This window comes from Crinia signifera, chromosome 4 (genome assembly GCF_055691185.1).
Source record: "Crinia signifera chromosome 4, ASM5569118v1, whole genome shotgun sequence".
NCBI lineage: Eukaryota > Metazoa > Chordata > Amphibia > Anura > Myobatrachidae > Crinia > Crinia signifera.
The window spans coordinates 120,967,062-120,981,743 of record NC_139220.1 but is presented as its reverse complement, the minus strand read 5'-3'; the positions used below and the strand labels follow the sequence as shown (position 1 = coordinate 120,981,743).

The 14,682-nt window shown below is 41.4% G+C and overlaps 1 protein-coding gene across 2 annotated transcripts in view; it reads right to left on the bottom strand.

Annotated features, from left to right (window-relative positions):
- The window catches only part of TMTC2 (transmembrane O-mannosyltransferase targeting cadherins 2), a 250,967-nt gene that overhangs the window by 56,185 nt on the left and 180,100 nt on the right, over positions 1 to 14,682 (bottom strand). For both annotated transcript variants that reach the window (XM_083182341.1, XM_083182342.1), the window contains one exon: positions 10,198 to 10,319. In XM_083182341.1, the coding sequence (XP_083038467.1) occupies positions 10,198 to 10,319 (122 nt within the window). The remainder of the gene's footprint in view (positions 1 to 10,197; positions 10,320 to 14,682) is intronic.

The following is a 14,682-nucleotide window of genomic DNA, read 5'->3' as shown; positions in this document are numbered from 1 at the left end:
GATTTTTTTCTTTTCTTTATTAGGTAACAAATTCTGCCCTGGATTAAGTAAATCTGAAATCAGGATTGACAGAACTCTAACAATTAGCAGTAGCTCCTATAGAATTTTGAGCATGGAATGAGACGAGCAAAGAACGAGCATTGTGGCTTGAACACGGACAGTGTTAATATATGAAACCCCGCCTCTTTGTAAATATGGTTCTTTGATTTGTTTTACATTTAATTTTTAGTCCTGCCATTGTGGTTTTGGGGTTTTTCAAACGTTCTACAATATAAAAAATGTACTAGTATTATCTGGTGTGGGTGTGGCAAATCTACTTTAAATTTGATATAGGATGTAAGTGGTAAAATTCATGCAGCAGCTGCATCAACTAAAGCTACTGCAGTGACCAACTCTACTTCCGGCTTGTGTAGGCTGGTGGTAACTAGGGATGTACAAGCATTGCTGCTGCTCAGGGTCTAGGGGTGGCACATGTATTCTGATTGCAAGTCTCTAGATCAATGTCAGAGCATCGTTAGGACATGCTAGTCTAACATGCTAACATGCTTTGCATGCTAGTGCAAAGCTTCCTTTAGCACCTTTGGGTGCTCTGGCAGTCCTTTTCTTCCTGTGGTTGGGATCATTTGGTCTACAGCATGATGGTCGACAGTCATTAGGTCGACACCATTAGGGCGACATGGGAAAAGGTCGAACGGTCATTAGGTCGACAGTTTATAGGTCGACATGGTGTTTCTCACTGTTTTTTGATCCGAATGTCAACACAGTCGACATGGACACAGTTTAAAGTGTACTGCATCCCCTCGCATCGCTCGCCATGCTTCGGGCATGGTACCTCACCATGCTCGGCACATTATTTTATTCTCCCACCATGCCCTAGTGGATGGTAGGGCATGAAATACCGCCTGTTGGCACATGTCGGCTCAAAAAACAGTGAAAAACCCCATGTCGATCTTTCGACTGTTGACCTAGACACTGTCGAACTAATGACCTGTTGACCTAGAACCATGTCGACTTTTTCCCTTGTCGACCTAGACCCATGTTGGCCTTTTCCCATGTCGACCTAATGACTGTCGACCATCATGCTGTAGACCAAATGACTGCATCCCTTCTTACTGGACACTCTATGACAGTGTAATCAGTAAGTGGATGGGGTCAGTTGTCCACAGGTAGCCACCAGCAGAAGTGAGTACTATTCTGGAGGGGCCACCCGAAATTCAGGAGCCTCCCAGATGTTCTTGGATATTAGGCAACTATGGTATATCCTCCACAACCCTATAATAGACACACAACATGTACTAGGACACCGCAAGTCACTTCTCCATACCCATCAAGCTGCTACTGTATCTTCTGTGTAGTTTCTCTTTACCTTCCCTATCCCAGCGCGATGGTATGGATTGGACACTCCAATTTGGTGAAGACTCATCAATTCCACCACACTTTTTGGAATACTCCAACTAAGGATGTTTCCTTATATAATCTCTATAGTAGGTTTCTCTGATTAAACCAATTTCTGTTTATTTAAGCACTGCTTAATGCCACAATTGCCATGTGTATTGGTAACCGCTTTCTGTTTCAGTTTAGAGAAACAAACATTATAAGAGTGCTATCATTTCTCTTTAGTTTTCAGTATACTGTTATCATACATTAAAACATACAAGTATATACTAATATAATATTGGTAAGGGTTAAATTAAAAGTAAAAAAAAACACATCCATGTAGGTAAAAACAGCTAAATGGAAGTGCTGGGATACATATGACAAGCAAAACTGTTTGATACATTAACAAATTGACATGAAGCCTGTATTACAGACCACACACAGTGATACCTCTGGAACATTCCAGGAATCCACCCTTTCTATCCACTGAAACTACCTGCAATGCCAAACTGAACACACAACAAATCAGGGGATTTAAAGCAAGTCTAATTCTTATATTAGTCTATGTATTAGTAGTATTTTGGAAATAACATACTTTATTGCTCCAGTGCTAATCTGACAAAGATAGAGTATCCTGCTTCACTAATTCACAACACACACAGAATTTCCACAGCTATTTACCCTAATTCTAAATAAACATTGATCATGCATTTTATAAGTATAGCATATATCTGGGGATATCAGGCACCATGTAAGAGCTGGTTTATACTGATATAATGATCCAGTCTAGAGGCTAAGGGCCTTATTCTAGTTCACTCTTTCTAACAAAATCCTTCTTAGATGGACAAAACCATGTGCACTGCAGGTGGGGCAGATGTTACTTGTGCAGAGAGAATTAGATTTGGGTGTGGTTTTACTTCAAAGTGAGATCTATATTGCAGTGTAAAAATAAAGTAGCCAGTATTTACCCTGCACAGAAACAAAATAACTCACCCAAATCAAATTCTCTCTGCACATTTTACATCTGCCCCCCTGCAGTGCACATGGTTTTGTCCATCTAAGAAGGATTTTGTCAGAAAGAGTGAACTAGAATAAGGCCCTTAGTGTAATAGCTTAAAAGAAGCAGAAGGTGTGGGGCAGTGTGCAAGAATGCCCCTATTTTTAAAGTGGCAATCACTTGACAAGAAAAAAGGTACTTGTGTATTATCAGGGCGCCCACTACGTAGTTTACTTAGTGGTGTATTGAGAATACCAATATAGCACTATGCTGGCTACATAAACTACGTAAGTGGCTCTGGAGCCCTAAAAATACACAATGCTTAATATCCCCACTATACACATCATACCCCCAGTATTGATATTCTAAAGTGTGACGAGCCCGAAACGTGACGAGCGCAGCGAGCCCCAGGGGGGTGGGGGGGGGGGGGTGGTGTGGATACGCATCCCCTCGCGGGGCACGCTGCGCTCGCCACGCTTCGAGCTCGGTAGCTCACTGCGCTCGCCACACTTTAGAAAATCAACTCCACGCCGACGTGGATACTGGGGTTATGACGTGGATAGTGGGGGTAACTCAGGAAGAACAGCCTCTGCTTGGCTTTTCCCACAATGGCGTCTATGTTGACCCTCCACTTCAGGTCTTTGGCCATCATGGATCCTAGGAATCTGAAGGCTTCCACTGCCACTACTGCACTCCCCTCAACTGTTAGTGGGTGGAGCATAGGGGGGTTCTTCCTGCAGCCTATGATCATCTCATCCGTCTTTTTTGTATTCAACTGTAGGTTGTTGGCACCACACCATGTGGCTAGCCGATTCACCTCTTGCCTGTAGGCAGACTCTACTCCATCTGTGATCAGACCAATTAGCGTGGTGTCATCTGCAAATTTGATGAGTTTTACAGACGTGTCCTCAGCAGTGCAGTCATTGGTATAAATAATTTAGCACTGCCAGCGGCACTACGCTGAATTACGTACACCGTCCGCTGCGAGTGCCGGAGCAGGGGGACTGAATGCGACTGCTGGGGAGTCACCGTGGATCGCGGGGAGTCAGCAGGGATCGACGCGGTGCCCGGGCCAGAGGAGGGTAAGTATAAGCCACACCATCCTGCTGCCTCCTTTATTATAAAGGCGCCAGCTACGCTGACAACGTAGCTTAGCCTACATTGAAAACGTAGTGTAATATGGCGCCCTGACAATACACAAGTACCGAAAAACAAAATCTTATTTGCCTCTTTAAAAATATGGGCAGCTTGCTTTGTCTTTTAATTGATTGCCTCTTTATAAATACATTATGGGCATTCTCGCACAAAGTGTGACATACAGATTTACATATCTGGGTGTAATAACATACAGTCATCAGCTGTTTGAAAACCACACTGTCAAGGGTCCAACTGTTTGGCAGGTTTAATCTGGTATATTCCTGAAAGAAAGGTGCCAATAAGAAAGGGCACTTTGCCACATTGCTCGCTGCCCATAATGAATCAAGAAAATATGCAGAACAGAACATGAAAAAAAGATGCAGACACCAATCTTCTTGTAAACGTCTCAGTGCTAGGAATTTAATTGAATCTGAGAGTTATGCGATACAAAACATGTTTTCAAACATAGGTGTCTGTGGCTGTATGGATTCTGTTAACCTGGGATATGACTGTTATCATTGTGCCCTGTCAGAAGCGAAGGGTTGTTTCCCAAGGCAATGAAAATAAACACATCTGCCCAATGATATAAAGACATGACTTAAAGTACAGCTGAGAATGTAGACAAAAAACTTTCAGGGCATCACGCAAAAGCCAATAAACAAAATACATATCAAACTAAACTACCACTATATATACATGCACTTATTTATTTTTTGATCAGTTGTACCACTATGTCAGGGAACCTTTCTACCTTTTATCCCAAAATATATTTAGATACTCCAACGTTACCCCTTGAGTTATACCATACACAGCCAGTATAGATATGCCAAACACTGTGATGCCCATTATACATATGCCATACATCGTGATACCTATTATACATATGCCGCACACCGTGATGCCCATTACATATATGCCACACTGTAATGCCCATTATACATATGCCATACACTGAGATGCCCATTACATATTATGACACATAAGTGCCGCTTATCTACATGCTCATTGCTAGAGGGTTCTTTCTCAATGCCATTAGTTACATGCTCGATTCCAGTTTACGTGCTCAAAGCCAGGGGTGTCATACTCGATGCCAAGGAGGTTTTATGCTTGTTGCCAAGGGGAAGCAGTCTAACAACCAGACAGAGAGCGGTGGCTGCCCGGCTGTCTTCAGAGCCGGTCTGCAGCGGTAATGGACTGTCGCGATGCTGAGACACAGCCTCTCGGTAGCGCGACCGTCAATTACCCCCTGGAATTTCATTTTATTGTCCGCACTGCTGCAGCACTGAAACAATGTGACAGCTGGGCAGAAGTGGTGGGCTACCTGGCTGTCTTCAGACAGCCTCGCATGACCAGTTCATAGACCACTGGGTATAACCCCAGCATACATGGTGTAGCACAATGCCCTGTTAAGTTAGTTTCTATTTTCTTATTTATTTTTTCAAATTTGTTCTCCAGCTGCAGTAACAATGGATCTGACATTTATAAAAGCTTTTCTAAACTCAGAAGAAGTAAAACCAGGATTTGTCTAGCTTTGTATTACCTAGCCCTTATTCAGGGTCATAGTGGGTATCGCCCATGAAAGTGTACCCATACTGCATTATGATTTGGAGGGCAGTGTGTATATTTGTATTTTGGTCATACTATGATGGAGGTGGTAAGGTAAAACCTGCCTGCGATTACTTGGCTCTGCAGGTTATGAGATGCTGGCCACGTACAGTAAGGTTAGATTATGTTTAAGAGGTGTTGTATGGTAATACAATTTTTTTGTGGGCATTAGACGGAGCATTTACCTTACCTTATCCTGCACTTGAACAGCTAAACCTAATTCTTGTTCTGTAGGTATTGATAGTTCCCTTGCCTTGCATTGTTTCTTGGCTTGTGTGTTGGCAGTTGTTGTTTGCAAGAAAATATATAAAACAAATATTTTCTTCCATCAAATTACCTACAACTGGAATTACTCAATGACATTACTCAATTAAGAACACTGCTATTGAGCAGTGTTCGGCATATTTAGCGGGTTTACAGTGCAATCCAGCACATCTGTCACAGAGGGGTAAGCAGTGAATAAGAAGCAATTTGGGGGCAAGTTAACAAGAGACTGCTCTATGGAACAATTACATGTTTTCTTTAATTACACAAAGGAAAAACCATAAAAAATATATTTCTGTAGCACAAAATAGGCTACGTACAAAACGCAGATGCAATGGAACGGATCATAAAAAAATGGGAATTATAGAGACCCTTCACATGGTCAGTGTTCATAGTATATCTCCCAATAGGAGCCCTGGGAGGTGCATGCATTGTGTTCCATAATTTTCAATAGTAGAGCACCAACATCACTTTACTATGATTGTGGACTATTTAAACTCTTTTATTCCGCCCCATTTTTTATGTATTGCCTCAAACACTATTAATAAATAACAGATCATCATAGGGCAGTGATGGAGAATCTTGGCACTCCAGCGGTTGATTAACTACACATCCCATCATGCCCTGCAACAGTTTTGCCATGCTAAAACTGCAGGTCATGCTGGGGTGTGTAGTCCAACAACAGAATTTTGAGAACTCTGACAGTACCGGCCTAACAGAATGAGAAATTATAAGGCAACATATAGACAAAAGGAGAATGGACTGACTTATTCCCCACAGAACCTTATCTGTAAACTATTTATTGTAGTGAGAGCTATCCATGGCTCCTTACACTGCTGACCAGGTCGACCTGTACTAAACTAATGAGAAAAAGTATGCTGTAACATGACTGCCTGCAGGGGCATGTTCTGTGTCAGCCTGTGTCATGCTGGTAACACCCAGAGGGTGGTGCACTGACTGCAGACAAGGTCACCTGTTCTGACAACCTGTATATTAACTGTACTGCACCTACATCCATCAGTATTAAGTGCCTCAGTCCTGCCACAGAAATAGGTTTTTCAATTCTGCTTCTCAAGCAACGGCAGCTTCAATCTTTTGCAGAAGTAAATAAATGACATTGTGGTATATGAGCTTTCAGTGCATGTTCGCACGGCTGCAGTGAGACAAATCAGCTAACTGGGCTTCCCTAACCCAGCCTGCAGTTATTTCATTAAGCCTGTAAGTTCCCCGAGTTCTGTCAAACCATTTAGTATGGCTTGACCTCAATATCTATATATTGTTATTAGAAAATACATACAGTTCAGGCCGCAGAACACCTAAACACGCTCATCTGGCTGCCATCCAATAACTTCTTGAGCCACTAATAATATTATTAATTCTTACTTTTTTTTTTTTTAACTAAATGATATTATGCTGTAATAATCCTCATTCAAAAATATTGCATCCCTATGTGAAGAGCAACTCCTTATAAATCACCATTAATTTGCAAGAAAAATGTTCTGAAACTATTATATATATATATATATATATATATATATATATATATATATATATATATATATATATACTGTATATTATCCCCTTCCCGACATTGGACGTACATTTACGTCATGGTCGGGAAGTACTTCCCGACACATGGCATAAATGTACGTCATGTGTTTAAACTGTCACTGCGTCTAGAGACGCAGTGACAGTTAGGTGATGTCTGCTGTCCCTGACAGCAGACATCCCCCCTCGTCGCCCAGGGGGGGCAGGGGTGCCCCCCCCGGTCGGCGATCGCTGTGATTGGCTGTTCAAATGTGAACAGCCAATCACAGCTATTTCCGTGTTACCGGCGGCTATGCCGCTCGGTAACACAGAAATCGGTGGTGATCGGTGCAGCACCGATCACCACCGATCCGCAGACACCCCCTCCCACCCCCCCGGCAGCTCACCGTCCAGGGCGGCAGCAGCACCCGGCAGTCGCAGCCGGAGCGCACGCAGCGTGCGCTCCCCCCGCCCACCCCCGTACCCACAGCAGCAGCAGCAGCAGCAGCATCAGCTGCTAAAAATGAAATAAAATGAAAGCAGCTGAATTTTATATATATATATATATATATATATATATATAGGCGGGGGGTATAGCGCGGCACTCAGGGCGGAATGAAATCAAACAACAGGAGCCATACCTTGTGGTTGACGTTTCAGCCTTTCGAAAGGCTGAAACGTCAACCACAAGGTATGGCTCCTGTTGTTTGATTTCATTCCGCCCTGAGTGCCGCGCTATACCCCCCGCCTGCATCCAGCGTCCAGCGCAGCTGCCCGCTCAGCGAAGGCACCAGGCACCTAAGACGCAAGAGGACTGGAGTGCCGGCATCGCCCTGTACCTATATATATATATATATATATATATATATATATATATATATATATATACACATGTGTATATGTGTGTGTGTATATATATGTGTGTATACATATATATATATATATATATATACACACACATATATATATATATATATATATGTGTGTATATATATATATATATATATATATATATATACATATATATATACACACACATATATACACATATATACATATACATACACACACACACACACACACACACACATATATATATACATAGATATTCCCGACATATGACGTATATATACGTCATGGTCGGGAGGTACTTCCCGACCGAAGACGTATATATACGTCATGGTTTTACTGTCACCGCGTCTATAGACGCGGTGACAGTTTGGAGATGTCTGCTGTCCCTGACAGCAGACATCCCCCCTCGCGGCGATCGCTGCGATTGGCTGTTCAAATGTGAACAGCCAATTGCAGCGTTTTCTGTGTTACCGGCGGCTAAGCCGCTCGGTAACACAGTGATCGGTGCTGTACAGCACCGATCACCACCGATCGCCAGCCCCCCCCCCCCCTCCCACCCGGCAGCCCCCCTCCCTCCCACCCACCCGGCTGCCGCAGCGCCAGCACCGCTCCCACCCCCCCGCCAGCCGCAGCGCCAGCCCCCATCCCAAAGCTGGTGACCAAAATGGGGTCACTTGTGGGGGGGTTCCACTGTATTGGTGCTTCGGGGGTCTTGCTAATGCGACATAGCACCCACCATTCATTCCACCACCAAAAATCACTCCTTCCCTTCTGAGTCCTGCCATGCACCCAACTGGCATTTTTTGGTCACATGTGAGGCATTGCCGTACTCGGGAGAAATTGGGGCACAGATTTTGGGGTGCTTTGTCTCCTTCATTCCTTGTGAAAATTAAAAATTTTGAGCCAGAACTGCATTTTTCTGTAAAAAATTACATTTTTTTACAGAAAAATGCAGTTCTGGCTCAAAATTTTTAATTTTTACAAGGTATGAAGGAGAAAAAGCACCCCAAAATCTGTGCCCCAATTTCTCCCGAGTACGGCAATGCCTCACATGTGACCAAAAAATACCAGTTGGGTGCATGGCAGGACTCAGAAGGGAAGGAGTGATTTTTGGATTTTGCAGCACAGATTCTGGTTGAATGACCCCCGAAACACCCATACAGTGGAACCCCCCCACAAGTGACCCCATTTTGCAAACTACACCCTTCAGGGAATTCATCAAGGGGTATAGTGTACATTTCAAACCCCCCGGGGTTTCACCAATTTTGATACAACTGAGCTGTGAAAATGAAAAATTTATTTTTTTCATTTTCACTGCCCAGTTGTACCACAATTGGTGAAACCCCTGGGGGTTTGAAATGTACACTATACCCCTTGATGAATTCCCTGAAGGGTGTAGTTTGCAAAATGGGGTCACTTGTGGGGGGGTACCTAACTTTTAGCATTTTATGGTGCCTAGAAACCTACATGGTGCCTAAAAAATAATCTCATAAAAAGGAGGCTCCAAAATCAAGTAGGTGCTCCTTCTATTATGAAGCCTGTGGTTTGGTCACCGTGCATACTAGGGCCACATATAGGATATTTATGAAAACCAAAGAATTGGGGGAATCAATTTTTAGTCACATTTCTCTAGTAAAATCTACTGTGTTCCTTAGAAAAATGTATTAAAATTGAAAATCCGAAAAAAAAATGAAATTTTGAAATTTCACCTACACTTTGTTTTAATTCCTGTGAAACACCTAAAGGGTTAACAAACTTCCAAAATGCTGTTTTGAATACTGTGAGGGGTGCAGTTTTTGAAATGGCATCATTTATGGGGGTGTCTCACATACAAGTCCCTCAAAGTCACATCATAACTGACCTGGTCCCTAAAAAAATCAGTGTTTGAAATTTTCTTGAAAATTTGAGAATTTGCTATTCATATTGTAAGCCTCCTAGTGTCCAAAAAAATTAAAAGAAAGTTGAAATAATGATGGAAACATAAAGTAGACATATGGTCTATGTTAGTTATTCACTATTTTGAGTGGTAAGATTATTTGTCTCACAAGCAGAAAATTTAACATTTTGCAAATCGCAAAATTTTCCATTTTTTCACGATATTTTGGTATTTTTCACAAAAAAACACAGACTGTATCGACGAAAATTTACCACTAACTTGAAGTACAATGTGTCACGAAAAAACAATCTCAAAATCACTGGGATAAGTAAAAGCAAAAAAAAGTTATCCCCACTTAAGTGAGACATGTCAGAATTGAAAAAAAGGGCTCTGTCAGGAAGGCAAAAACAGGCTCTGTCGGGAAGGGGTTATTTGAAAAACGCCTGTAAATGTGCTGTTCACTCAGTTTCCCCACAAATGATATTCCCGAGGGGAAAAACATGTTGAAAACATTTGTATTTATTAAAGCTGGTGGGTCGGCGCATGTAGGTAAAGTACTTACTGTCAGGGTCAGCAGCTTGCCATAAGTGAGATGCGCCGGTATGTGGTCAGGCTTTGATCTCAGAGACTCCAAGTACCAGTTCTCAGCTTCAGACACTTTGTTTAACCTCATGTAGGCTTCCCCTGTAAAAAAAAGATCAGAAAAGGGTTCAAAATCACTCAGATCACTTGCTTCATGTAATAAAGTAGATTACTGCACACATGACCAAAAAAGAAGCGTCAGACAAATGGTTATCCATCTGGTGAGCAGAGATATGGAGGGGAAAAGCATTGACTCCCAGAGGGAAGCATGGAAGCGAAGTTCTTAAATTCATTCTCTTTGCAGTTAATCTGAAAGTGGATACACTGCATTTCATAGTGTCTGAACTTTCTGAATTGAGCAACCTCATTTGGGAGATTTACAATGCAAAGCAGTCTCTTTCTAGAAGTTCATGTGTCCCAGGGGAAACAAACAAAAGGAAAAATATAATAAGGTGAATTTACAAGTGAAAGATTAAAGCAGCTTTACATGCTGCAAATATATGAAATAATGCAAGTTTGAAAGGAAAAATATTACATAATATTAATACATTGATATAATTATAGAGCCAATACTAACTGGCGTGAAGAAAAGTTATTTTGTTCAATATGGCGGACTGAAGTGTTCCTTGCCTTTGTTTTTATAAACATCCTTCAATGGGTGCCCCAATTTCAAAATATCTACAGTAGATGTGTGGCTTATGCACAATTAATGTGAGAAACATAGGTGTAAATTTTGTTTTGTTTAAAAAAAAAATAAGAAATATACTTAAGCTTCCCTAATAGCTCTTTATGTGAAGAACTATACTGAGGATTTTCCATGTTTTATCTAAAACTATGAGAAAACCCCACTGTATACATATAAGTGTAGGGCTTCATATGGATAGCAACACTCTATGGACCTGATTCAGACCGTCTCGCTAGGCTGCGTACACCTTAACAGGTCAGCGCTGCCCGGCCCATTGCTGGCTCTTCAAATATGGTGAACCCCTGTCTCTTTATCTCTCTATAGTTAGAACCCGCACCATATCAAAGAGCCGGGGCGGGTCATACTTAAGAGGGGGGACCCAAACGTTTTTATTTTTGCCTTTCTTTTGCTTTTATACACAGAAGCAGTGTCGATCTGAGCGATCCATGAATGCTTCTGGAAACTCGGCTGCCAATAGGGTGGTCTATTTGACATTCGTATTTTGAGCTGAATAATAGTTCGAGTTTGCGGATACGAATAATAGTACATTTCTGTGTTGTCCTGTTGCCTTTGGAAAGTCCTGCCAGGTTTGGTCAATGGTCTATTGATTCCAACTTGTGTGTTCTACCATGTTTTTTTATTTGTATTTGAGCAAACTTGGATGATTTTTGTGCTTAGCAAACTTTTGGATTGGGATTCCCAACAGAGATTGCCAAATGCGTACCCATCCGATCTGAATACATTTTTACCTAAATGTGCAGAGGTGCAAAAAGGGACATATTCTTTTTTTACTGTGCATGCGAAATATGAAATTTTTTTGTTATTTTACAGAGAAACACCCCCCTCCCCAACTTGCAAAGCACAATAACATTCAACTCTACATAAGCCGTTCCGGTGTTTCCTGATCTACCACCAGCGCTGGCCTTATTGCAACATACACCACAAAGCCTATAAAATGTGATTTCGAGTAATAAGAAAGAGGAAGAAAAATCAACAACATAACAGTTTAGGAATTTATGTGGTTATGGTACAGTATATATGGAAAGGGTTAAACATGCTTTAAAGTAACTATGATTATCTGACAAAGCACAAGCTTCATGGTCAATTATTACATTTCCTTAGAGAGAATACGTTTCAAAATACCATGAAATTATTTATGGTGCTTCCAAATCACATTCTCCGGGGGATTTTGTATTGGCAAAAATATTTTGTTGTTACTTTGATTGATGGGAATCATTTTCCCTAGAAAAATGCACAAGCAGTGGAGATTTAGAGCTAGATTTACTAAAGGGAAGTTTGGCTCACACATTAAAATCCCCCAAAATTTACATTGTAATAAAATCATAATGTATTGTTGCTGGAAGAGTTCTCAACTAAAATAATAGTCAAGCAAAATAAATGTACTACGATTTCAATTTGTTTTATATTACTTATTTCCATGCTTTCTCTATTGTTTTACAGATAAACAATATTAATAAATATGATATTTAGCAATTAATAAACACAATGTCGAGCAAGTTTCTCCTTTTAGTTTGAATACAGGAGGTAAACCTTGGGTCATAACATGAATGGATTGTATGTCAAAAAAATGATATTGTGGAACTTTATGCCAGCAGCGTTTATGTACAGCAGCTTCTGACCGTATCATAAAATGTAGCAGAAATCATGGGGGATTGGCAAAAGAAGCTACAGGGAAGATTTCAGTACTACTTTAAATTGCCAATCCAAACATGACACCAGAGAAGAGCATTGAGGTGCAATTAGAATAAAGTTGCAGCTACAGCTGTGTCTAACTCAGAATCAAGCCCAATGAGGATGGATCCTGTCCCTTCAACAAGCCATGAGGGCTGCTCCCAGAATCTTCCCAGGCTGGTTTCCAATCCCAGTCCGCCCCTGGCAGTAAACATGCTTTGTTAGGCCAGGAGACAGTTTTCAAATATTCAGTCACCCATTGTTGTAAAGCCTGCACCCACTGTAGGTGACAGGAGTGTTGCCCATGCACAGATGCCCTTCTGCATGCCACTGCTGTAACACATGCTTACATGCATTGCTGTTGCCATCCTGACAGACTGAACCAGTCTGGTAATTCTCTGGTGACCTCATCCATTACTTTCTAACCAAGGATCGTGAAGCTCACTGAATTTGTTGTTATTCCTCTTGCACCGCTCTCTTTAAATTGTATAGACTGATGTATGTGAGAATCTGTTTTGATCAGCAGTTTCTGAGGTACCCACACTCCCGATCTGACATCAACAACCATTCCATGGCCACAGCCACTTACTGTACTTAACACTTCTTCACATTCCAGAATCTGGTCCTCTTGCTGATGTCTGCTAGGTTTTATACACTATATAGTTGCTGCACCACGATTTTCAGAATAAATATTTACATCAACGAGAAGGTGTCCATCAAGTTACTGTACATCGTTCCTGATTTCCTACTGTATATATTTTAAATCATCTAATGTAAAGTAAGGTCATTAAAAGGTGCATGACACCACAGCCAGGTGAAGCAATTTACAAAGAACATAACCAATACTTTAACAAAAAAATACAATTATTGTAATCTATGTATCTTTCTGCTCCAATAGTCTATGTTGACACTCTTCCTTACAGAGGGGTAGATGTATGAAGATGTGATAAGGTGAACAAGTGAGCCAGAGGAGAAGTAGCCCATGGCAACCAATTAGCACTAAAGTAACATCTGTAATTTGCATAATATAAAATTATACAGAGCAGCTGATTGGTTGCCATGGGCCACTTCTCTTCTGGCTCACTTCTCCTCCCTTACCACTGCTTCATACATCTACCTCTGTATTTGTTATTCATCCCTGTTAATTGTGCCTTGTCTACAGTGCCTCTGACCAATAATTTGTCCTTATCCTTTCAGAGTCTATACCTGTCTCTTCACAATATGTTATTTTTGCCCTCTCCCTCATATCCTCCTCTATATTTGTCTGTCTGCAGCTCCCTTCACCGATCACAGAGGATACAGCACAGGATAGAAGGGATAAGAACAATTCAAGAGGAAACTACCGATGATCCAGCAGGTTATGGGTTATAAGAGGTCCCCTCAGCTGCCAGGTTATGCAGCCACTGGTGTCCATGAATTAAAATCACCAAGGACTCGAAAGGAGATGTCATAGAGAAATGCATTGTAACTTATTCAGCTGCTGTTAAAGTTGAACGTTCCATACAAGATAAATGACTATGTAACCACCTCCAACAGTGTTTACATGTTATCAGCACTGCACAGGAGACAGAGAGGTTGGAACTTTCCATACATTTTCGGGACAGACCGTTTCCTGACCCAACCTCCATCGCAGATGTGGTAAGGAAAAGATTTGTTTCTGATGGTGTTTACTTCCTCAGATAGAAAGATACATTACAAATTCAAATGCACAGAACATCAAAATGGTATATTGCACTTTTCTCCAGCTAAAGGCACTTCTGCTCCTGCTGTGATAAACAACTGTAACCAGGTGAAGAAAGACACCAGTGTCTGCAGCTATATTATCTGCTAGAGCGATTTGCCGACTCTACTTCCAGGGCTGAATTTATGATTCCATTGTTCTTGCTCTAGTGAGGCTGCAAACATTATCACTATGAACTGCTTTCGCTGTTATCTTTCAGAGTTTGTTTAATCTTTTAACTGCCTAGTCAAACTGATTTATTGTTAGTTGCTATTAAGTTATACTATGCGGCTAGCTATGGGTGGAAAGCCAGGCAACTTGCAATTGTTTTGCAGCCACAACTACTTTGGCTGTTCGCTGCAGTTCTC